The sequence below is a fragment of the Antechinus flavipes genome, chromosome 3, assembly GCF_016432865.1.
Source record: "Antechinus flavipes isolate AdamAnt ecotype Samford, QLD, Australia chromosome 3, AdamAnt_v2, whole genome shotgun sequence".
NCBI classification, from domain to species: domain Eukaryota; kingdom Metazoa; phylum Chordata; class Mammalia; order Dasyuromorphia; family Dasyuridae; genus Antechinus; species Antechinus flavipes.
In genome coordinates this window covers 612,040,370-612,058,915 of record NC_067400.1, presented here as the reverse complement: position 1 = coordinate 612,058,915, position 18,546 = coordinate 612,040,370, and the positions used below count along the sequence as shown (strand labels likewise).

The 18,546-nt window shown below is 63.6% G+C and overlaps 1 protein-coding gene across 2 annotated transcripts; it reads left to right on the top strand.

Moving 5' to 3' along the window:
• Nucleotides 1–3,242: 3,242 nt before the first annotated feature.
• Nucleotides 3,243–18,500, top strand: KMT2B (lysine methyltransferase 2B). Of its 2 annotated transcripts, none has more exons than XM_051988913.1 (37): nucleotides 3,243–3,644; nucleotides 4,808–4,883; nucleotides 5,026–7,064; nucleotides 7,222–7,335; nucleotides 7,453–7,603; nucleotides 7,707–7,986; nucleotides 8,271–8,326; nucleotides 8,652–8,927; nucleotides 9,182–9,276; nucleotides 9,606–9,704; nucleotides 9,982–10,095; nucleotides 10,237–10,383; nucleotides 10,483–10,578; nucleotides 10,677–10,794; nucleotides 10,893–11,006; nucleotides 11,193–11,377; nucleotides 11,452–11,541; nucleotides 11,649–11,753; nucleotides 11,857–11,930; nucleotides 12,022–12,140; nucleotides 12,242–12,333; nucleotides 12,459–12,596; nucleotides 12,881–13,039; nucleotides 13,271–13,391; nucleotides 13,500–13,578; nucleotides 13,675–13,835; nucleotides 14,558–14,785; nucleotides 14,910–16,194; nucleotides 16,313–16,402; nucleotides 16,482–16,591; nucleotides 16,702–16,839; nucleotides 16,913–16,987; nucleotides 17,086–17,263; nucleotides 17,359–17,466; nucleotides 17,564–17,647; nucleotides 17,737–17,866; nucleotides 17,944–18,500. In XM_051988913.1, exons 1-37 carry the CDS (start codon nucleotides 3,243–3,245, stop codon nucleotides 18,217–18,219), a joined length of 8,202 nt encoding a protein of 2,733 aa, XP_051844873.1. In that variant the 3' UTR covers nucleotides 18,220–18,500. The 2 variants fall into 2 exon arrangements, with proteins under 2 accessions (XP_051844873.1, XP_051844872.1); XM_051988912.1 differs by having other exon boundaries at nucleotides 12,239–12,333.
• Nucleotides 18,501–18,546: the final 46 nt, after the last annotated feature.

The following is an 18,546-nucleotide window of genomic DNA, read 5'->3' as shown; positions in this document are numbered from 1 at the left end:
GAGGGAGTCAAAAATTCTGTTATGGTGTCTTCTCTCCCTAAAACCCCTCAGTAAGATCTAGCTTCCATCAGTCCTAGTGCAGTTCTAACTCTTCCTCTCTTGGTAGGTGACAGAATTCTTCTCTTTTCAAGTTATTCATGTTTCAGGCCTAGGGGCTCTGGTCCAACAACTCCCTCATTGGGCCTTTCCCCACTCTGCAGATTCTCTCCAAGAGTTTGTGAGTCCATTCCCTGGACAGGGGGCAGTGGCCTTGCCTTCAGTGCAGTTGCCTAGCCCCCATGGTGTAGACGGACTAGTTTGACCAGTAGCTACTCTTAAGGGCAGCACTTCGTGATGCTGTAGTCAGTGTGGGACACACAAGTTCCCAGGCCACACACAGCCTGGTACTGGCAAACAGGAGCCAGCAGCTGGCCCGGAGAGAGTGATGGACCTCTAGGGCATCGGCCCTCCCATCTCTGCCCACTTTTTGCACTGCTGATGGGGAAACCCTGATGCTGAGGCCTGGAGAGCTGGGTCCTCTTCCAGGCAGCCTGGGGCTCGGGTGCAGAGACCCTGGAAGTAGAGTGCAGGAGGGTTCTTGGGAAAGAGGTCAAAAAGGGATATCAGGGCCTGGAACAGTCCCAGGACAAGCAAGAACCAATTGGAGAGGAAAGAGGAAGGAAGGATGGATCCAAAAGGTTGGAATTGGGGACACCCTTTAATGATGGGCAGAGATCAAGCACATCTCCTAGAAGGTGGGAGAAGAGCCGGTGAGCCTGGAGGTGGTCCCGTTAAAAGCAGCAGGAGAATCTACCACAGAATGCAGCCACAGGCAGGGGCCCTTGGCAGAGACCCCTCCCCAAGGGTCTTCAGAGTCTGGGAACCTCCCAAGGCTGGCTGAGGAGGCCCCTTATCTCCATGCCCCCAGCAGCAGGCCAGGCTGCTCAGAGGCCATGGGACCCCCTTCTCCCATAGCACCCCAGTCCCTGGAGTTGAGGAGAAATGTGGCCTTAGTAACAGAGGTGAGTTTGGGGAGGTGGAACAAGAGGGAGGCTCTTGGGACAGAACATGGAAATGTCAGGAGCAGCCACGAAGGCACTTTTGCCTAGATAAGGCAGGAAAGAATCCGCAGAGCGTGTTCTGGTAGCCAGGACTCGGAGCAGAGGCTTGGATGCTTCCTCCCTCCCCTGCCTCACTAAGTTCTCCCATTCCTGGCCTGGGCTGGGCACCTCTCATTTACTGGCAGGCCAAGCCCCTCGGATGGGCAGAGGGAAGACCCCGTGGCTCGAGCAGGTCCCTCCAACTGAGGATGGAGGCCACCTCTGAGCGCAGGAGCAGGGCAGGTAAGAGCTGGGATCCCCATGGGCAGGCCCCGCCGTGCTCGCCCTGCCCCCTGGCGGCCAGCCCCAGGGACTTCCCGGAGCCCTCGCTCGACCTTCCCCAGAGGCTGCTGCTCACCCCACACGTTAGCAGGGCCCATGTCCCCCCTAGGGGTCTCGGCCCAGACGAGGAAAGATGGAGACTCGCTGCAGAGTCTGGGAAGGTACTTGGTGTCTTGCCTTAGGGAGTCCATGCTTTCCTCTCCATCTTGGGAGGGGCGGGGTCCTTCTGAGCAGAACAGAGCCAGGAGGCTGCTCCCCCTTCCCCTCCGGCCCAAATGGTCGTACCTGGGCCTGGGGCCAGCCCGGCCGCAGCCTTTCACCTGTGCTTCTCCGACTTCCCTAGGGGAGAAGCCCTAATCTCGTCGCCTCCGCCCTCAGCGTTCCCGGGACTTCTCTGCCGCAGCCAAGCACCTCGGGACACACAGCACGGACCCTTACCAGTGTCCACTGTGCCAGGCTAGCTGCCCCAACACGGCTCCTAGGCGGGCCCACACTCGGAGCTGCCCACCGGGACAACTGCCCCCTGGATGGGCCGTCCAGGCCGCTTCCCTCTAGTCTTCCTCCAGAAACCGTCCCTCGTCTTCTCATTGTGCCCCCATTCTCTGGCCACAAACGGCACTGGAGCGGCACGGCCAAGCCCGGAGATGGGGCGCTCTCCTCGGCTGCCTGCCTCAGTGCGGGCGCGCTGGCGCGGCCGGAGGGGATGCGGATAGGCAATAAAGCTGCCAGAGCCTCGGCTCTCGGAGGAGGAGGAGGAGAAGGAGGAGGAGGAGGAGGATTAAGGAGAATTAAGGAGGAAGAGGAAAAGTGTGTCCGACTTAGCGGTCGCATGCGAGCAGCCCCCGACCATCGCGCCTGTGACCCCCGCCTCTCCAGACCCTCGGTCGCTTTCCTGGGGGACAGGGTCTGGGCTCCCCCAGCAGCGTCACCCGAGACCCTGGCAGTGGCGGGGGGAGGGAGGGCCCGCAGGAGGCGGAGATGCCTCTTACTCTAAGGAAGTGTCCAGCCGGCTCGGCACCACGAGCAGACCCGAAGGGTCTGGGGGCTTCCCGCGCTCACCAAACTTTGGCAACGCTCTCCCCCGGTGGGGGAAGTGGGCGTCTCCACGCGAAGCCGCCAACCCAGCCCCCGGGGCCCCAGTGCGTGGGGGTCTGACGCCCTTTTCCCCCCCAAGTCCTTCCCTCCGCAAAACCGAGGCGGTTCGCTCTCACACTTCGTGTGCTTTGTCGCTCCGCCCTTCTTTTCTTTCCTCTTGGCCACATTGCCCCCTGGGAGCTGTAGTCCGCCCTGCTAAGCTTGAGCCGGGAAGAACAATGGAGTTGGTGGGGAAGAAGGACCACATGTACCAGCGGCCTCCGAGCCCCCCATCGGTCTACCTCGTGCCCTCTAGTGCCCTGCTCGGGAGCACGTAGTCGGCCACTCTCCGCCCCCGGCTCCTTTCCCGTGGCTAACGGAAGCGGTGAGGTGGAGGGACTACATTTCCCAGCGGCCCCCGCGCCGCACTTCTTTTGCTCCTCCCTGAGACCCCAGGCCTCTGTCTTCCCGGCGGGGAGCAGAAGGGGCCGGGCGGCGCGTCAGGCTCTAGCTCCCGTGGTGCCCCGCGGTGGTAGTGGTGGTGGAAGCGGTGGTGGAAGCGGTAGTGGTAGTGGAAGTAGTGGTGGTGCTGTTGCTCTGCTGCTACTGCTGGAGGTGGAGGTGGAGGTGCTGGTGGAGGTGTTGGTGGGGCTGGGCTGGGCGCGCCGCTTCCCGCCGGCCGGGTCGGGGCGCTGTGGCGCTTATTATTGTCGTGCGCCGCGGGCTGCCCCGCCCCCTCCCCTCCCCCCGGTCCTGCGCCCGGGCCGCCCCTCCCCCCGCCTCCCCGGCCCCTCTCACGGTGCCAAGATGGCGGCGGCGGCGGGCGGCGGCGGTTGCCCGGGGCCTGGCTCGGCGCGGGGCCGCTTCCCGGGCCGGCCACGGGGCCCCGGCGGGGGCGGGGGCCGCTGCGGGCGGGGCGGCGGCGGGGAGCGGGCCCGGGTGGCCCTGCGGCGAGGCGGCGGCGGCGCGGCCGGGGCTGGAGGAGCGGAACCCGGCGAGGACACGGCCCTGCGCCGCCTGCTCGGCCTCCGCCGGGGCCTGCGCCGGTTCCGCCGTTTGTGGAAGGGACTGCACACTCGCCGGGGCCGGAGCCGGAGTCGGGGCCGAGGCCGGGGCCGGGCCGGCCTGCAAGAGGAGTCCGACCCGGGCCAGGGGCAGGAGGAGGAGGAGGTGGAGGAGAGCACTGACGAGGAGAACGAGGAGGAGGAGGTGAGCAGGCTGGGGCGAGAGGGGCCGGCAGCGCCCCGGGGGAGGGGGGAGGAACCTCCCCCCTACCCGGGTTCGGAGAGCTGGGGAGGGGACTGGCGTGGGGGAGGCCCTGCCTTGCTAGGGACGGGGTGGGGGCTGAAGGAAGGGGACCAGAGTTGGGAGACCGAGGCGAGGGCCCGGCTGCTAGCCTGGGGGTTGGGGTGGTGGGGACTGGCTGGCTCCTTAGGGGGGCTGGAGCTAAGGGGGAGCGCCCAGTGAGTCCCGCTAGTGTCTGAGAAGCTCGGGGGGTTTTGTGGGGGGGGAGGGGACACAGAAAACAGAGCAGGATGTCTGGGGATACTCAGCCTTCGGGAGTTGTTAGAAACAGCGTGGCTCTGGTGGGTGGAACCCCGGGTTGGGAAGACCCCGGGATCCTCATCTCTTGAACGCCTTTGGCTTGCCCTGTGACCTTGGCCAAACTCCCTCCTGGCCTTGCTGATACCTCAGTTTCCCTGCCTTCTAATTTGGGGTGGGGATGAAGGCATAAGGAAGATTCCTCCCAGGGAATTTGGATGGGGAGATGTAAAGTGACAACCAGGAAGTTCGAGGTCTCTGAAGGCTTGGCTGGCTGTAGATCCCACCCCCCTCCCCTCCCCCTCCCTCTTCCCCTCCCCTCCCCCAGTCTGCGGGACTTTGTTCGGAGGTGCAGTTTGGGACTGTGGCTGCATCTTAGCCCGAGGGGGCTCAGGAAGCTTGAGGTTGATTGTAATGTTTAGCCCGAGGGGCTGCCGAGCATTGTCCTGGTGTTGTGGGCCTGGGCTGGAGCCCAGCCGGATTCTGACCCTGTGCCTGTCTTTGGGGGGGCTGAGTGCCCGGCTCTGTTTGGAGAGCTTTTCTGAACTGGAGCCACTTGTAGGCAAATGCCGCTGTGAGCCCCTGAGTTTAGGCTTATTCTGCCTAGACTAGCAGAAGCCATTCCTTTCTGGAAGGGCTCAGGGCCACGAATTGAAGAGAGGGAGTACAGGGAAGACTTGGAGCCTTCCTTGGATCCTGCTTTGCTTTCCCAAATTTCTCCCGGTTTGGGGCTAGCGCAGGTGGAAGTGGGGTACAACCTAATGCGGGGTCAAGTGGAGGAGGGTTCATTGGCACTGACTACTCCCTTCACTCCTGGTCCCCTCCATCAGGAGGAGTTTCTGGGTTTCCACTCAGATGAAGATGTGGCCCCCAGTTCCCTGCGCTCTGCGCTGCGGTCCCAGCAAGGTGAGTGAGGGGCAGAGACTTTCCAGTCCTCTAGAAAAGCATCTCCATAACGGGTCCCAATTTCTCACCGGCTCCAGCTCCTGCCTCCTCGTGCTTTGGGTTCACCGTTATCCATCTCCACAAACGACCACTCTCCCCACAGGTGGAACCCCCAGAGGCCGGGGCCGCAAACACAGGACCACCCCCCCTCCACCTCCCCGCCCAGCCGAAGTGGCCCTTCCCCCCCAGAAGGCCCCGTCCCGGAGACGGGGCGAGACTGGCAAAGAGCGGATGGTGCAGGTACTGGCTGAGCTGCTTCAGCGGGCCCAGGCCCCGCCAAGTCCTCGGGGCCGAGTCTCCGAATCTCCCACCCCTCGTCGGCCTCGAGGCCGGCCACCGGGCTCTTCGAAGAAGAAGAAGAAGAAGAAGAAGAAGCTGCCAGCGGTGGCAGCGGCGACTCCCAAGGCCACGGCGACTCCCAAGGCCGCGGCGACTCCCAAGGCCGCGGCGACTCCCAAGGCCGCGGCGACTCCCAAGGCCGCGCTCCCCATAGTCCCGGGAAGTCGACGTGCTGGGGCCTGGAGACACCGAGAGGCCACTGGCCCCGGGAGTCACAAAAGAGGGGACTCGGGCCGTGGGGGCCGAGGAGGTAGGGGCCGTGGCCGGGGGAGACTCCCTCTCCTACTCAAGTTCGTCTCAAAGGCTAAAAAGATGAAGATGGGACAGTTGACCTTGGGACCCGAGCCAGGACGGGGTCGAGGCCGTCGAAGGGGGGGCCGCCGGGGAGTCCCTCCAGGTAGAGTTGGGTCTGACCGAGGAGAGGAGCAACATCCAAAGTGGCAGCCGGAGGAAAAAGAAGAAAAAGACGAAGAAGAGAAGAAGGTGACCGAGGAAGAGGAAGAAAAGGCACCTTCACCACCACCTCCTCTGCCTACTCCCCCTCCTCCACCTTCCCCTCCCCCTCCCCCACCTCCACCCCCTCCACCCCCTCCAGCTCCTGAGGAGGAGGGAGATACGCCCCCTCCCCTGGCCACAGCAGCTACTAGATCTCGAAAAAGAGGCCGGCCTCCCCTGACCCCTACCCAGCGAGCTGAACGGGAGGCGGCCCGAGCAGGGCCAGAAGGTGGCTCCCCCCCTACCCCTGTCCCTCCTGCAGGGCCTCCTGAAGACAGTCCTACAGCCCCCCCCAAGGGGACCACTTTCCTGAAAAATATTAGACAGTTTATCATGCCTGTGGTGAGTGCCCGATCTTCCCGTCTCATCAAGACCCCTCGACGGTTCATGGACGAAGAGGCCCCCCGACCCCCAAAGACTGAAGCTTCCCCCCCATCTCGGCCCCCTGTCGAAGTCTCTGCACCAGCCCCCCAAGAAACAACTCTAGCTCCTGATCCCACTCCTGCTCCCATTCCTGCTCTGGCTCCGGCTCTGGCTCCAGCTCCGGCTCCACCTCCACCTCCTACTCCTGCTCCTACCCCTACCCCTACTCCTACTCCTACTTCTACCCCTACCCCTACCCCTATTCCTACTCCTACCCCTACCCCTACCCCTATTCCCACTCCTACCCCTACTCCTACCCCTTCTCCACCTCCCCAATCACCAACACCCCCACCAGCCTCTCTTCCTGAAAAGAGACGTTCTATCCTGAGGGAGCCCACGTTCCGATGGACTTCACTGAGTTTGGAGCTAGCCCCACCTCCACCTCCAGCTCCTCCACCAGCCCCTCCACCAGCCCCTCCACCAGCACCCATGACCCCAACCCGGAGGCCTCTTCTGCTTCGAGCTCCCCAGTTCACTCCCAGTGAAGCCCACTTGAAGATCTATGAATCTGTGCTAGCCACACCCCTGCCCGGGGCCCCCGATCCCCCTGAGCCAGAGCCTCCCCCAGCCGATGAACCGATTTTAGAGCCTGAGGCACGGACAGGGAGTCGAACCAATCACCTCAGCTTGCCCTGCTTCAGCCCTTCCGCAGCCACCCCCACCAAGGCTGAGGGCCCCCAAGGCTCACCGGCTCCTAGCAATGGGCAGCCACAGGCGCCTCCGCCCCCTCCCCCCGAGGAGCAGAGTCTCTGTGCTCGGGGCACGATTTCGCTTCCTCTCTCTGGAGTAGAAGAGAAGATGTTCAGTCTTCTCAAGAAGGCGAAAGTCCAGCTGTTTAAGATCGATCAGCAGCAGCACCAGCAGAAGGGGGCCCACCCAATTCTGGTGAGACGACCTCCTTTCCTGTTCCCTTCGGGCTCCTTGTCTCCTGCTCTCCCACCTGGGCTCCCCTCTCAGGCTCAGGGTTTCAGGTCTCTCCTGCATCCGACCTTCAGACCCATGGTTTCCCCACCCTGACCTCATCTCTCCCCCTCCCTATCAGCCAAGCCCTGGAATGAAGGTGGAAGAGGCTGTGAGGACCCTCAAGCAGAGCCCTGAGAGAGGAGCAGTCAAGTCTGAGGACGAGTTCCTGGAAGCCAAGAAGGAGAGACCCCCAGTATGCGCCAGCCCGGGACTGGCTGCGGGGAAGGAGGGTGGAGAAAACCCTTATTTGGCCAGGGGGTTGAGAGCCAGCTGAGGAGAGGGCCCATCGTGTCTTCTGCTTGTCCCGCAGGGTCCCGAGTCTCCGGTGCAGGGCCCTCGAATCAAACACGTGTGTCGGCACGCCGCTGTGGCGCTGGGCCAGGCCCGGGCCATGGTGCCCGAGGACGTCCCTCGGCTCAGTGCCCTGCCTCTTCGGGAGCGGCACGACCTTGCGGCTGACGGTGAGAAGGGGCTGGGGGTCGGGGTCCCCCTGAGCCAAGAAGAAAACCTGAGGCCGGGGAAGAGATTGCCTGGGCCTGATGCCGCTCGTTCCTATCTCTGCAGATACATCCTCAGCCTCTGAGACCGAAGGCATCCCGTCACGCTCCCGAAGGGGAAAGGTGGAACCAGCTGGCCTGGGGGGGAGCTCGGGGTCCACAGGGACTGGGGGGACCCTGCCCCATGCCCCGAGACGGTCCCTGCCCTCCCACCAGGGCAAGAAGATGAGGATGGCACGGTGTGGCCGTTGTCGAGGCTGCCTGCGACTGCAAGACTGTGGGTCCTGTGTCAATTGTCTGGACAAACCCAAGTTTGGAGGCCCCAACACCAAAAAGCAGTGCTGTGTGTGAGTTACTGTAGGGCTGCTCCTTTCTGCCTGGGGTCCTACCCCCCTGATGCTTGTGAGTGACCTCCCCTCCCCCCCAGCATTTTGTGAATCACCTGAGGTCCCTGCTCCCACCCTTTTTGCCCAAGTGTTACCTGAAGGATCTTAGCACCTAGTGCACGCCTGGTCCTGCTGGCCACTTCAGAAGGCAGCGTGAGCTCCCCCCCCACCCCGGAGGTTGGCCTTCCCCTTCCCCACCTGATCTCTAGTCCCCTCCCCCAGTGATGGGCCGCTCCCCTTCCCAGGTACCGGAAGTGTGATAAGATTGAGGCCCGAAAGATGGAGCGCCTGGCCAAGAAAGGTAATGTGACCCCAGCAGAAAGGCTCTGGCCTCACCCGCCCCCCCTCCCAAAAAAAAAAAGGCCCCCAGACCCAAAATACTTTTAGGCAGAGCCATGACCTCGGGAGCTGGAGTGGGGAGGAGGCCGCCCCTGCCCCAGCTCCATTCTTCTCCATCATTCCTATTTTGTTCTCTGAACCCCATCTTTTCCTCATTTCCACATTCCTTTCCTCTCCCACTTCTTCCCTTCTACTTCATCCTTGCCTTTTGTGATTGTTTCTCTCTATCCCCTCAACTCCCCATGCTCGTGCTTCTTATACCCCACACCATCTCCCCGCTCTCACAGGCCGCACAATGGTGAAGACCCTTCTACCCTGGGATTCCGACGAATCCCTGGAAGCATCTCCTGGGCCTCCTGGGCCTCGGCGGGCGTCAGGGGGCGGAGGGCCCCGGGAGGAGGCAGTGGCCCCACCTGGCCCTGAGGAGCAGGATCCCCTTCTGCAGCGCAAGTCAGCCCGGCGCTGCGTCAAACAGCGGCCTTCTTATGATATTTTCGAAGACTCGGACGACTCTGACCCGGGTGTTCCTTCAGCTTCTCGCCGCCGTGCCCCCCGAGAAAATGGTGAGGGCCGTCATCCTCCCCGGCCTTCCCTGTTTCCCATAATTCCCTGACCGAAGGGACGGACCTTTTTCTGGGCTATTAGCACAAGGAAGGGTTTATTCTGTAGTTCTGTAGAGTCGGCCTTTTCTCCGACTCAGTGGGAGCAAAGAGCACAAGCTGTGAGACGTCCAGGTTTTCTTAAATAGCTGGAGAGGATGTGAGGGGTGAGGGGTGAGGAACAGGCTAGAGGTCTTATCCTTCCCTCTCTCCCCTAGAGTTGCCCCTTCTAGAGCCGGAGGAGCAGAGCCGGCCCAGAAAGGCCACCTTGCAGCCTGTGGTGCAGCTTAAGGCTCGGCGGCGTCTGGAAAAGGTCAGCCTCATCTCTGTCGCCTGGGAAAGGGCCCCTGGGCCCAGCTTTTAAGACGGGGGGAGGGAGACCGGAACAGGCCGCAGCAGCCCCTCCCAGTGTATGTTTTATGGACCCAAAGGAACGGGTTATAGAGGGAGATGGGAGGGAACCATCGAGCTGGGCTCTAAAGAAAATCTTGAGGGAGCTCGGGAGCACCCATGCCACTCCAGTTTGGGGAGGAGGGTTAGGGAGCTAGGACAGAAAAAAGGGTGCAGCCAGGATCCCCTCCCCCCACCCTGGCTGTCCTTGCCTTGCCTCCAGGCCCATCTCCCTCCCACCCCCCTCCCCAGGACACTTCTGCCCCCGGACCCTTTGCCTCCTTCCCCAATGGCTGGACTGGAAAGCAGAAATCTCCCGATGGCATCCACCGAGTCCGTGTGGATTTCAAGGTAGAGTGGACTCTGAGGTTTGGGTGAGGGTCCGAGACGCAGGCGCCGGATGGGCCTTAGTTCTGAGCGCGGGGTTTGGGGGAGGTGGAGGGGCGGGAAGATCTGGCCTCCCGGCTTTGGAATGAGAAGCACGAGTGGGCGGGGGTGGTGTCTTGAACAAGATGTTGAGGTGAAAGGCTCCCAGGGTTTATAGGGTGAGCGCCAGGAGTTGGGAGGGGAGGCGGGGGAAGGAAAGGTCTCACTGCCTCTGATTGCAATCATCTCTTCCTCCTTCCAGGAGGACTGTGACCTGGAAAACGTGTGGCTGATGGGTGGTCTGAGTGTGCTCACTTCTGTGCCTGGGGGTCCCCCCCTCGTGTGTCTGCTATGTGCCAGCAAAGGCTTACATGAGGTCTGAGACCACCCCGGCCCCTCCAAGGCCACCGCCCCTCCCGAGCGTAACCTTGCTTACGTCTCCTGCTTCCTTTCCTCGGCCCCCCAGCGCCCCCTCTGCTTCCCTGGGCAGTGGCCACATGGTCTTTTCTCTCCCCAGCTGGTGTTCTGCCAGGTCTGCTGCGACCCTTTCCACCCCTTCTGCCTGGAGGAGGCGGAACGGCCGCTGCCCCAGCACCACGACACCTGGTGCTGCCGTCGGTGCAAGTTCTGCCACGTCTGTGGGCGTAAGGGCCGGAGCACCAAGGTGCGAGGATGGGCCCCGGGGAGTGGGCTTGGGGGGGGAGGGGGGTTGGCAGCCAGATCCCAGGAGGGTGACCTTTCCTCTCATCTTAAACCCCGACAGCACCTCTTGGAGTGTGAGCGCTGCCGCCATGCTTACCACCCCGCCTGTTTGGGGCCCAGCTACCCGACCCGGGCCACACGAAAAAGGCGTCACTGGGTGAGATGTCTGGGCCCCATCATCCCCGTGCTTTGGCCACTTGTTTCAGACCGCGCCGTTGGGCCGGCCTCAAACTGATTTCCTCCTCTCTTCCTCAGATCTGCTCGGCCTGTGTCCGGTGTAAAAGCTGCGGAGCGGCTCCGGGGAAGAACTGGGACAGCGAGTGGTCGGGGGATTGTAGTCTCTGCCCGGGCTGTACCCAGCTTTATGAGAAAGGTAGAGGGCCTCTGGGGGTGGGGACTCACCGGAAGGGGAGGTTGCCCAGACCGTGTGGGGAGAGAGTGTCCCTTCTGAACCCCCATCTCTTCCCCCAGGAAACTTTTGCCCAATTTGTACACGCTGCTATGAGGATAACGACTACGAGAGCAAGATGATGCAGTGCGCACAGTGTGATCACTGGGTGCACGCCAAGTGCGAGGGCCTCTCAGGTGGGTGGGGGAACCAGCCCGGACCCCAGCCCTGCTCGCTCTGGTGATCCCCCAGTCCCCTTTCCCCTTGGGGGAAGGTCCCTGGGCACAGCTTCCCCCAGCCTCCTGCGGTTCACTCTCGGGGCTGCCAGGGGCCATTGGCTCTGGGCTTTTCCCTGACCTTTTCGTCCTTCTGCCCACTTTCAGACGAGGGCTACGAGATTCTGTCTGGGCTGCCAGACTCGGTGCTATACACATGTGGGCCATGTGCTGGGACAGCCCCTCCCCGATGGCGAGAAGCCCTGGATGGGGCTCTTCGGGGGGGGCTGCACCAGGTTCTGCAAGGGCTACTGAGCTCCAAGGTGACTGGACCTCTGCTGCAGTGCACCCAGGTATGGGGGGGCTTCTCTTGGGGCTAGATAAGAGGGCCCCTGCAGGGAGGCGCTCACTTCTTATACCGCTGCAGTGTGGACAGGACGGGGAACAGTTGCACCGAGGACCCTGCGACCTCCGGGCCGTGAGCCAGCTCTTTGAAGATGGGCACTACAGCTCCGTGGTAAGGGGCTCACAGTCCTGCCCAGAATGGGCCGAGGGAGTCTGGGGGATTCGGAGTGATGAAGAACTAAAGGAGGGACCTTCCCTAACTCCCCCCTCCCTTTACAGCACAGCTTCATGGAAGACGTAGTAGGGATCCTGATGAGACACATGGAGGAAGGAGATGCCCCTGAGCGCCGGGCTGTGGGGCAGGCCAAAGGGCTCCTCCTGAAGGTGAGGAGGATCAAGGGTGAAGTGGGGAAGAGCTCCAGCACTCCCTCCATCTGCTCGGGTCACCTTACTGACGCCCCCGCCCTCCACCCTTATCTTTCCCTAGCTCCTGGAGTCTGCCTTTGGCTGGTTTGATGCCCATGATCCCAAGTACTGGAGACGGAACACCCGGCTGCCCAAGTGAGCAGGGCTTTGAGGCCCGGGGGGAGGCAAGGGCCGCCCCACGGGAGTATTTCCCCGGGGCGCTGATTGTCTCCCATCCTTTGTGCAGCGGTGTCCTGCCCAACGCCGTCCTGCCGCCCTCGGCGGATCACATCTATGCTCAGTGGAGACAACAAGAGTCTGAGGCGCCGGTGCCCAGCCATCCCCCCGGGGGGGGCGCCGTCCCAGGTAGAGGCTGGGAGAGGCCCCTGGGGTCTAGAGGTGGGTGCGGGGCCAGGCCCGGCCAGGAGACTGGAGCTGCAGCCCTGACAGTGTTCTTCACTCAGCAGCCGTGCAGACGAAGGAGCCTGCTTTGGAGTCCCACCTGGAGGATCCTCGTCAGTGTGCGCTCTGCCTCAAGTACGGGGACGCCGACTCCAAGGTAAGACAGGTGGCTCTGTAGGTGGGCATTGCTCAGCCCCCCAGCCCACCCTGGGATCCTCACTTAGGACCCTCCTCTTCTGGGGTCCTCTCTCCTCTTCTTTCTTAACTCTGCCCCCCACCCAGGAGGCTGGAAGGCTCCTGTACATCGGACAGAACGAGTGGACGCACGTCAACTGTGCCATCTGGTCAGCGGAAGTGTTTGAGGAGAACGATGGCTCCCTCAAGAACGTTCACGCTGCTGTGGCCCGCGGCCGGCAGATGGTGAGGACCGGGGCTGCGTTGGGCTTGGGCACCTTGGCAGCCACCGTGGTGGCGCCAGCCTTTTACCTAGTCCAAAAATGAAACTGGAAATCCCACCCACGACTCCTATTTCTTGGGATCACCATCAGGTTTAAAAGGAAAATGCTTGTTTGGCTTTCTTTGCCCACCGCCCTCGGGGATCACCTGGAAGCCGCAGGGTTCTGACCGACCGGGGTGGGGCTTGTGGCCGAAGGGCCTGGGAGGAGAGTGTCCCGGGGTGTCCATGATCCCTGCTGTCCTTTCAGAGGTGTGAGCTGTGCCTGAAGCCTGGGGCCACTGTGGGCTGCTGCTTGTCCTCCTGCCTTAGCAATTTCCACTTCATGTGCGCCCGCGCCAGCTGCTGCATCTTCCAGGATGACAAGAAGGTTTTTTGCCAAAAACACACGGACCTCCTGGATGGCAAGGTGGGGCTGTGGCCTTCGGGAGAGGGGCTTTTTCTCCCTTCCGTCTCCCCTGAGCTGGCCCGGTCCTCTCTTGAGTCTCCCCCTTCCATCATGTTCTGCGGACCTGGGCCCTCTAACTGCCCCCAGCCCCATCACCACCCCCACCCCCACCCCCAAGACCTTCGGCCAGTTACCGGGGGCACTGCAGCGTGGGGGCTGCGAAGCTTCCTGACGCCCTTCTCCCCCACCTAGGAGATCGTGACTCCCGATGGCTTTGACGTTCTGCGCCGCGTCTATGTTGATTTCGAGGGCATCAGTTTCAAGCGAAAGTTTTTGACGGGTTTGGAGCCAGATGCCATCAACGTGCTCATTGGTGAGACCCCCTCCCCCTCTCTTAAGTGCCCATTCTCTCCCCACTCCCTCGGGACACTGGGCTCCTTGGCTCCTTCCCAACGCTCAGCCTGTTGCTCTCTTCTCGCAGGCTCTATCCGAATCGATTCACTGGGGACGCTCTCTGACCTGTCGGACTGCGAGGGAAGACTCTTTCCCATTGGCTACCAGTGAGAGGCCCGGGCACACCAGGGGTGTGTGGGAGGCACCGGGAGCCGGCCCCAGGCCCCAAGCCCTCTCGGTCACTTCTCCTCCTCGCTTTTCAGGTGCTCGCGTCTGTACTGGAGCACAGTGGACGCCCGGCGGCGCTGCTGGTATCGGTGCCGGATCCTCGAGTATCGACCCCGGGGCCCTCGGGAGGAGCCTGACCACATCGGGGCAGCGGAGGAGAACCGCACCATCGTGCACAGCCCCATCCCCCCCGCAGGTATGCCCTGCCCTCACCCGTTAGGGACAGGCCGCCTCCCACCTTCTGCAGCCCCCGTCCCCTGTTCGGCTCCGCATCCAGCTCCGTGGTAGCCCTTGTGGGTGGGACGCCGGGCTGTTTGTCTCTTGACAGTCTGGTATCGGGGGCCGGGGTCATAGGTCCTCACAGAAGGCTTGGTGCGGGGGTGCAGCCTCGAGCTGGGTCTTGGAGGAGGGGGCTAGGACAGAGACTGGTAAAAGGGGAGATGCTGTAATGTCTGCCAGGGGGCAGACCGCGGGGGTGGGCGGGGCCGGCCGGGCTAGTGTGGTTCAGTGGGAAGCCCAGAGCCTTATGGAGCTGGAAGAGGTGGAGACTGAGGGTACATTTCATGCCTTAGGAAGATGATTGTGGTCATGTCAGAGGGATCGGAGACAGAGGGATCTGTAGGGGAGAGGTTGGGATTGAGAGCCTCGGTGCTGGAAATGGGACAGGCGGGAGAAAGACGGGCTGTAATTGGCCAGTCCAAAGGGAGGCCCCGGCAGTGGGGGCCGGGCAGAGGCCTCCGAGGAAGCGCTGAGTACTTTTGGGGAGCCTTGGGCTTGGGGAGGGCCCAGAGGTGTCTCAGTGCCAGAGAGCTTGGTTCTGAACCCCTGGGGCTCTGCAGGGAAGGGAGTGCCACAGGTTAACGGCTACGGGGAGGACACCTTCCCCTTCCCCTGATGTTGTGTGTCATGTGATTTCAGAGCTGCTGGGAGCCGAGCCCCCCCAACCAGGGCCTGACACCTTTTGCCAGGGTCCTGAGCGCTACTCCCCTGCCCAGAGCACGGGCCCCTTACCCCCTCCTCCAGAGCCAAGCGTCGCCCCCTCCCCGGCCCCACGGTCTGTCTCAGGGGCTAGAATCAAAGTGCCCAACTACTCCCCTTCCCGAAGGCCCCTAGGAGGCGTCTCCTGCTGGCCGCTGCCCTCCCCCGGTGAGTGTGAATGCCCCCGCTGATAGGGTGGGCGGCCCCTGGGAGCGTGGGGACGGGAGAGTCGCCCAACCTCGGGAGCCTGAGGACGGGAGGGTCAGCTGTCCCGTGGTCTCTTCCCTTCCAGGAAGTCCATCATCTCTGTCCCACCACATCCCAACGGTCGGGGATCCTGACTTCCCGGCTCCCCCAAGACGTTCCCGCCGTCCCAGCCCCCTGGCGTCCCGGCTGCCACCCCGACGGGCCTCCCCGCCCCCCCGGCCCGCTCCTCAGCTCAGGGTGCCCCCTCCTACCTCAGCCCTCGAGGCCCTCATGCCTACCTCAGGGGAGCTGGCTCCCCCCGGCCCAGCCACCTCCCCCCCACCTCCTCCTGAGGACTTGGGCCCTGACTTTGAGGACATGGAGGTGGTGCCGGGGCTGAGTGCGGCCGACTTGGACTTTGCGGCCAGCCTGCTGGGGTCCGAGCCCTTCCAGGAGGAGGAGATTGTGGCGGAGGGGGCTGGGGGCAATAGCCGGGGGGCCCCGGGGGATAGCTCGGAGGAGGAGGCCGGCCCCCCCACCCACTACATTCACTTCCCCCCCACTGTGGTGCCTGGCCCCGCCCCGCCCCCTGGTCCGCTACCTGGAACCCCCCGAATCGAACAACTGGACGGAGTGGACGATGGCACAGACAGCGAAGCTGAGGCTGTCCAGCAGCCACGGGGCCAGGAAGCCCCCAATTCGGGGCCAGGAGTGGGAGGGGTAGGAGGTGGGGGGGGAGGAGGGGATGGAGCAAGGCCGCCCGAGGACCTCCCTTCAGAGATTGTGGAGTTTGTGCTGAAGAACCTAGGTGGAGCTGGTGAGGGTGGGGCCGGCCCTGGCGAAGACCCCCCCCTGCCGCCGCCCTCCCTGGCCAATGGCAGCCAGGCCCCCCCTGTTCCGCTCCCCGCCCCAGCCGATCCCCCCCGGACGTTTGCCTGGCTTCCCGGGGCTCCCGGAGTCCGAGTCCTCAGCCTCAGCCCCGCCCCCGAGCCCCCCAAAACTGCTGCCTCCAAGATCATTCTTGTAAACAAACTGGGCCAGGTGTTTGTGAAAATGGCCGGGGAGAGCGATCCGGGCCCGCCTCTGCCTAAACGGCCCCCGCCGACCCCTCCGACTGCCAGCCCAGCCTGGGGTCTCGCCCCCGGGCCCTTGCTGAGTGTGCTGCCTGTGGTGGGGGTGGTGCGCCCTCCACCCCCACCTCCCCCATCGCTGACCCTGGTGCTGAGCAGCGGGCCCCCCAGCCCCCCCCGCCCGGCCATTCGAGTCAAGAGGGTGTCAACCTTCGCTGGCCGCAGTCCCTCGGCACCCCCCCCAAACAAGGCCCCCCGGCTGGATGGGGAGGGAGATTCCCTCGAGAGTACCCCCCAACCAGTGGGGACCTTGGGCAGTGGGTGAGTGGTGATGGAGGCAAAAAGGAACTGGGGGAGGGGGGAGGGGAGAGGGTGGGAGGGAGCCACAGGCCCAGGGCCGTGTCTTCTCTTCAAACGCCGGCCCCTTCCTTCCTACCAGACTGAGCAGAGTACGCATGAAAACGCCCACCGTGCGGGGGGTCCTGGACCTGGACGCCCCCGGGGAGCCGAGCAGGGGGGAGAGTCCCATGTAAGTGCTGCCTTTCTTCTCCCCCACACATCCTGGCCTCTGCCTCTGTGAGTCCTGATCGTCGTCTTCCTCTCCCCAGGACCCTCCCCGACCGGCCCCCGTTGCTCCCGCTGCCAGACTGCAGCCTCCCCAAGGTCTCCGAAGGGCCCCCCGACCTGCTGCTTGAGCCCCAGTGGCACCACTACTCAGGTAGGGCGCCTCCCCTGGAAGGGAATGGGCTGGGAGTGCTAAGGCTTTTGGGGGGGAGGGGATGCGGTCCATGTGGGACGCTGTGGCTAGCACCTCCCTCGGGCCGGCAGGTGAGGCATCGAGTTCAGAGGACGATCCGCCATCCCCCGAAGACAAGGAGAACCAAGGGCCCCGGCGGGCGGGCCCCCACCTTCGCTTTGAGATCAGCAGCGAAGACGGCTTCAGTGTGGAAGCAGAGAGCCTGGAAGGTGAGTGGGGGGTGCTGGGGGCCTGGGGGACCGGGCGGGCGGGGCATGGGTGCTAACAGACCCCTCCTGGCAGGCGCCTGGCGCACCTTGATCGAGAAAGTCCAGGAGGCCCGTGGGCACGCCCGGCTCAGGCATCTCTCCTTCAGTGGTGAGCTGGGATCTGGGAGGCGGAGTGGGTGGGGGGACAGAGCGAAGGGAGGCTCCCCCGGTGACGCCCCTGCCCTCCCCCCTCCCGCTGTGGCCCAGGGATGAGCGGCGCGCGGCTCTTGGGCATTCACCACGACGCCGTGATCTTCCTGGCGGAGCAGCTCCCCGGCGCCCAGCGCTGCCATCACTACAAGTTCCGATACCACCAGCAGGGGGAGGGGCAGGAAGAGCCCCCCCTGAACCCCCATGGAGCCGCCCGCGCCGAAGTCTACCTCCGGTGAGCAGGGAGGCCTCCGGGCCCTCTGGGGAGGTGGCTGCTGACCCCGGGGCTGGGGAGCGGCTCCCCACTGAGCATGGATCCTGTGTCCTCAGGAAATGCACCTTCGACATGTTCAACTTCCTGGCGTCCCAGCATCGCGTGCTGCCCGAGGGGGCCGCCTGTGACGAGGAGGAGGACGAGGTGCAGCTCAGGTCCACCAGGTATGGGGTGGGGGGGCAGTCCAGGCGGGGGTGGGGGCACCCCACAGAAAAGCGGGGGTGGGCCTGGAGCGGGCGGCTGCCTATTTCCCTGCCCTAGGCGTGCCACCAGTTTGGAGCTGCCCATGGCCATGCGCTTCCGGCACCTCAAGAAGACGTCCAAAGAGGCCGTGGGGGTCTACAGGTAAGGGGGGGGGGCTGGTGGCTTCTGGGGATGACTCGAGGCTGTGGCCAGAGGCGGGCCCACAAGTAAGTGGTGCCCCGCCCCCGCAGGTCGGCCATCCACGGCCGGGGTCTGTTCTGTAAGCGCAACATAGATGCGGGAGAGATGGTCATCGAGTACTCGGGCATCGTGATCCGCTCGGTGCTCACTGACAAGCGCGAGAAGTTCTACGATGGCAAGGTGGGTGAGGGGGTCCGTGGGCTGGCCGGGCTGGGGGCTCGTGAGCTGAGGCTCACCCAGGCGGCCCCTCTCGGCAGGGAATCGGGTGCTACATGTTCCGCATGGACGACTTCGATGTGGTGGACGCCACCATGCACGGCAACGCGGCGCGCTTCATCAACCACTCATGCGAGCCCAACTGCTTCTCCCGCGTGATCCACGTGGAGGGCCAGAAGCACATCGTGATCTTTGCCCTCCGGCGCATCCTCCGGGGGGAGGAGCTCACCTACGACTACAAGTTCCCCATCGAGGACGCCAGCAACAAGCTGCCCTGCAACTGTGGGGCCAAGCGCTGTCGCCGCTTCCTCAACTGACCCGCCCCCCCCAGCCCAAGCTGTCACCCCTGGCCTGGCCCTGAGGGGACCCCACCCGTGTCCTTGGCCATCTTGTTCTCCCCCCCACCCACCCCCAGCCTCAGCACGTGTCCCCAGGGAGCCCTGCCTGCCCTCTTCCAGTTAGCACCTGCCTGCAGGGTCCAGGATGTAGATATATTGTACAAAGGTTTCTAAATCCCTTCTTTTCTATGCACTTTTTTATTTAAAAGGTGGGGTCCCAGGGGGGACTCCCCCCACAATAAAGTCCGTCAATGTTTGGATCCACAGCCTCTGACTGGGGGGGAGGGGGAGGGCGATGCTGATGGG

Bases quoted from the DNA above. Each gene is read 5' to 3' on its own strand.
- KMT2B (XM_051988912.1), top strand. From the start codon at position 3,243: ATGGCGGCGGCGGCGGGCGGCGGCGGTTGCCCGGGGCCTGGCTCGGCG. The intron at 8,928-9,181 runs GTGAGGGCCGTC...TCTCTCCCCTAG, and splicing joins CCGTGCCCCCCGAGAAAATG to AGTTGCCCCTTCTAGAGCCG. The intron at 16,403-16,481 runs GTAAGTGCTGCC...TCCTCTCCCCAG, and splicing joins AGCAGGGGGGAGAGTCCCAT to GACCCTCCCCGACCGGCCCC.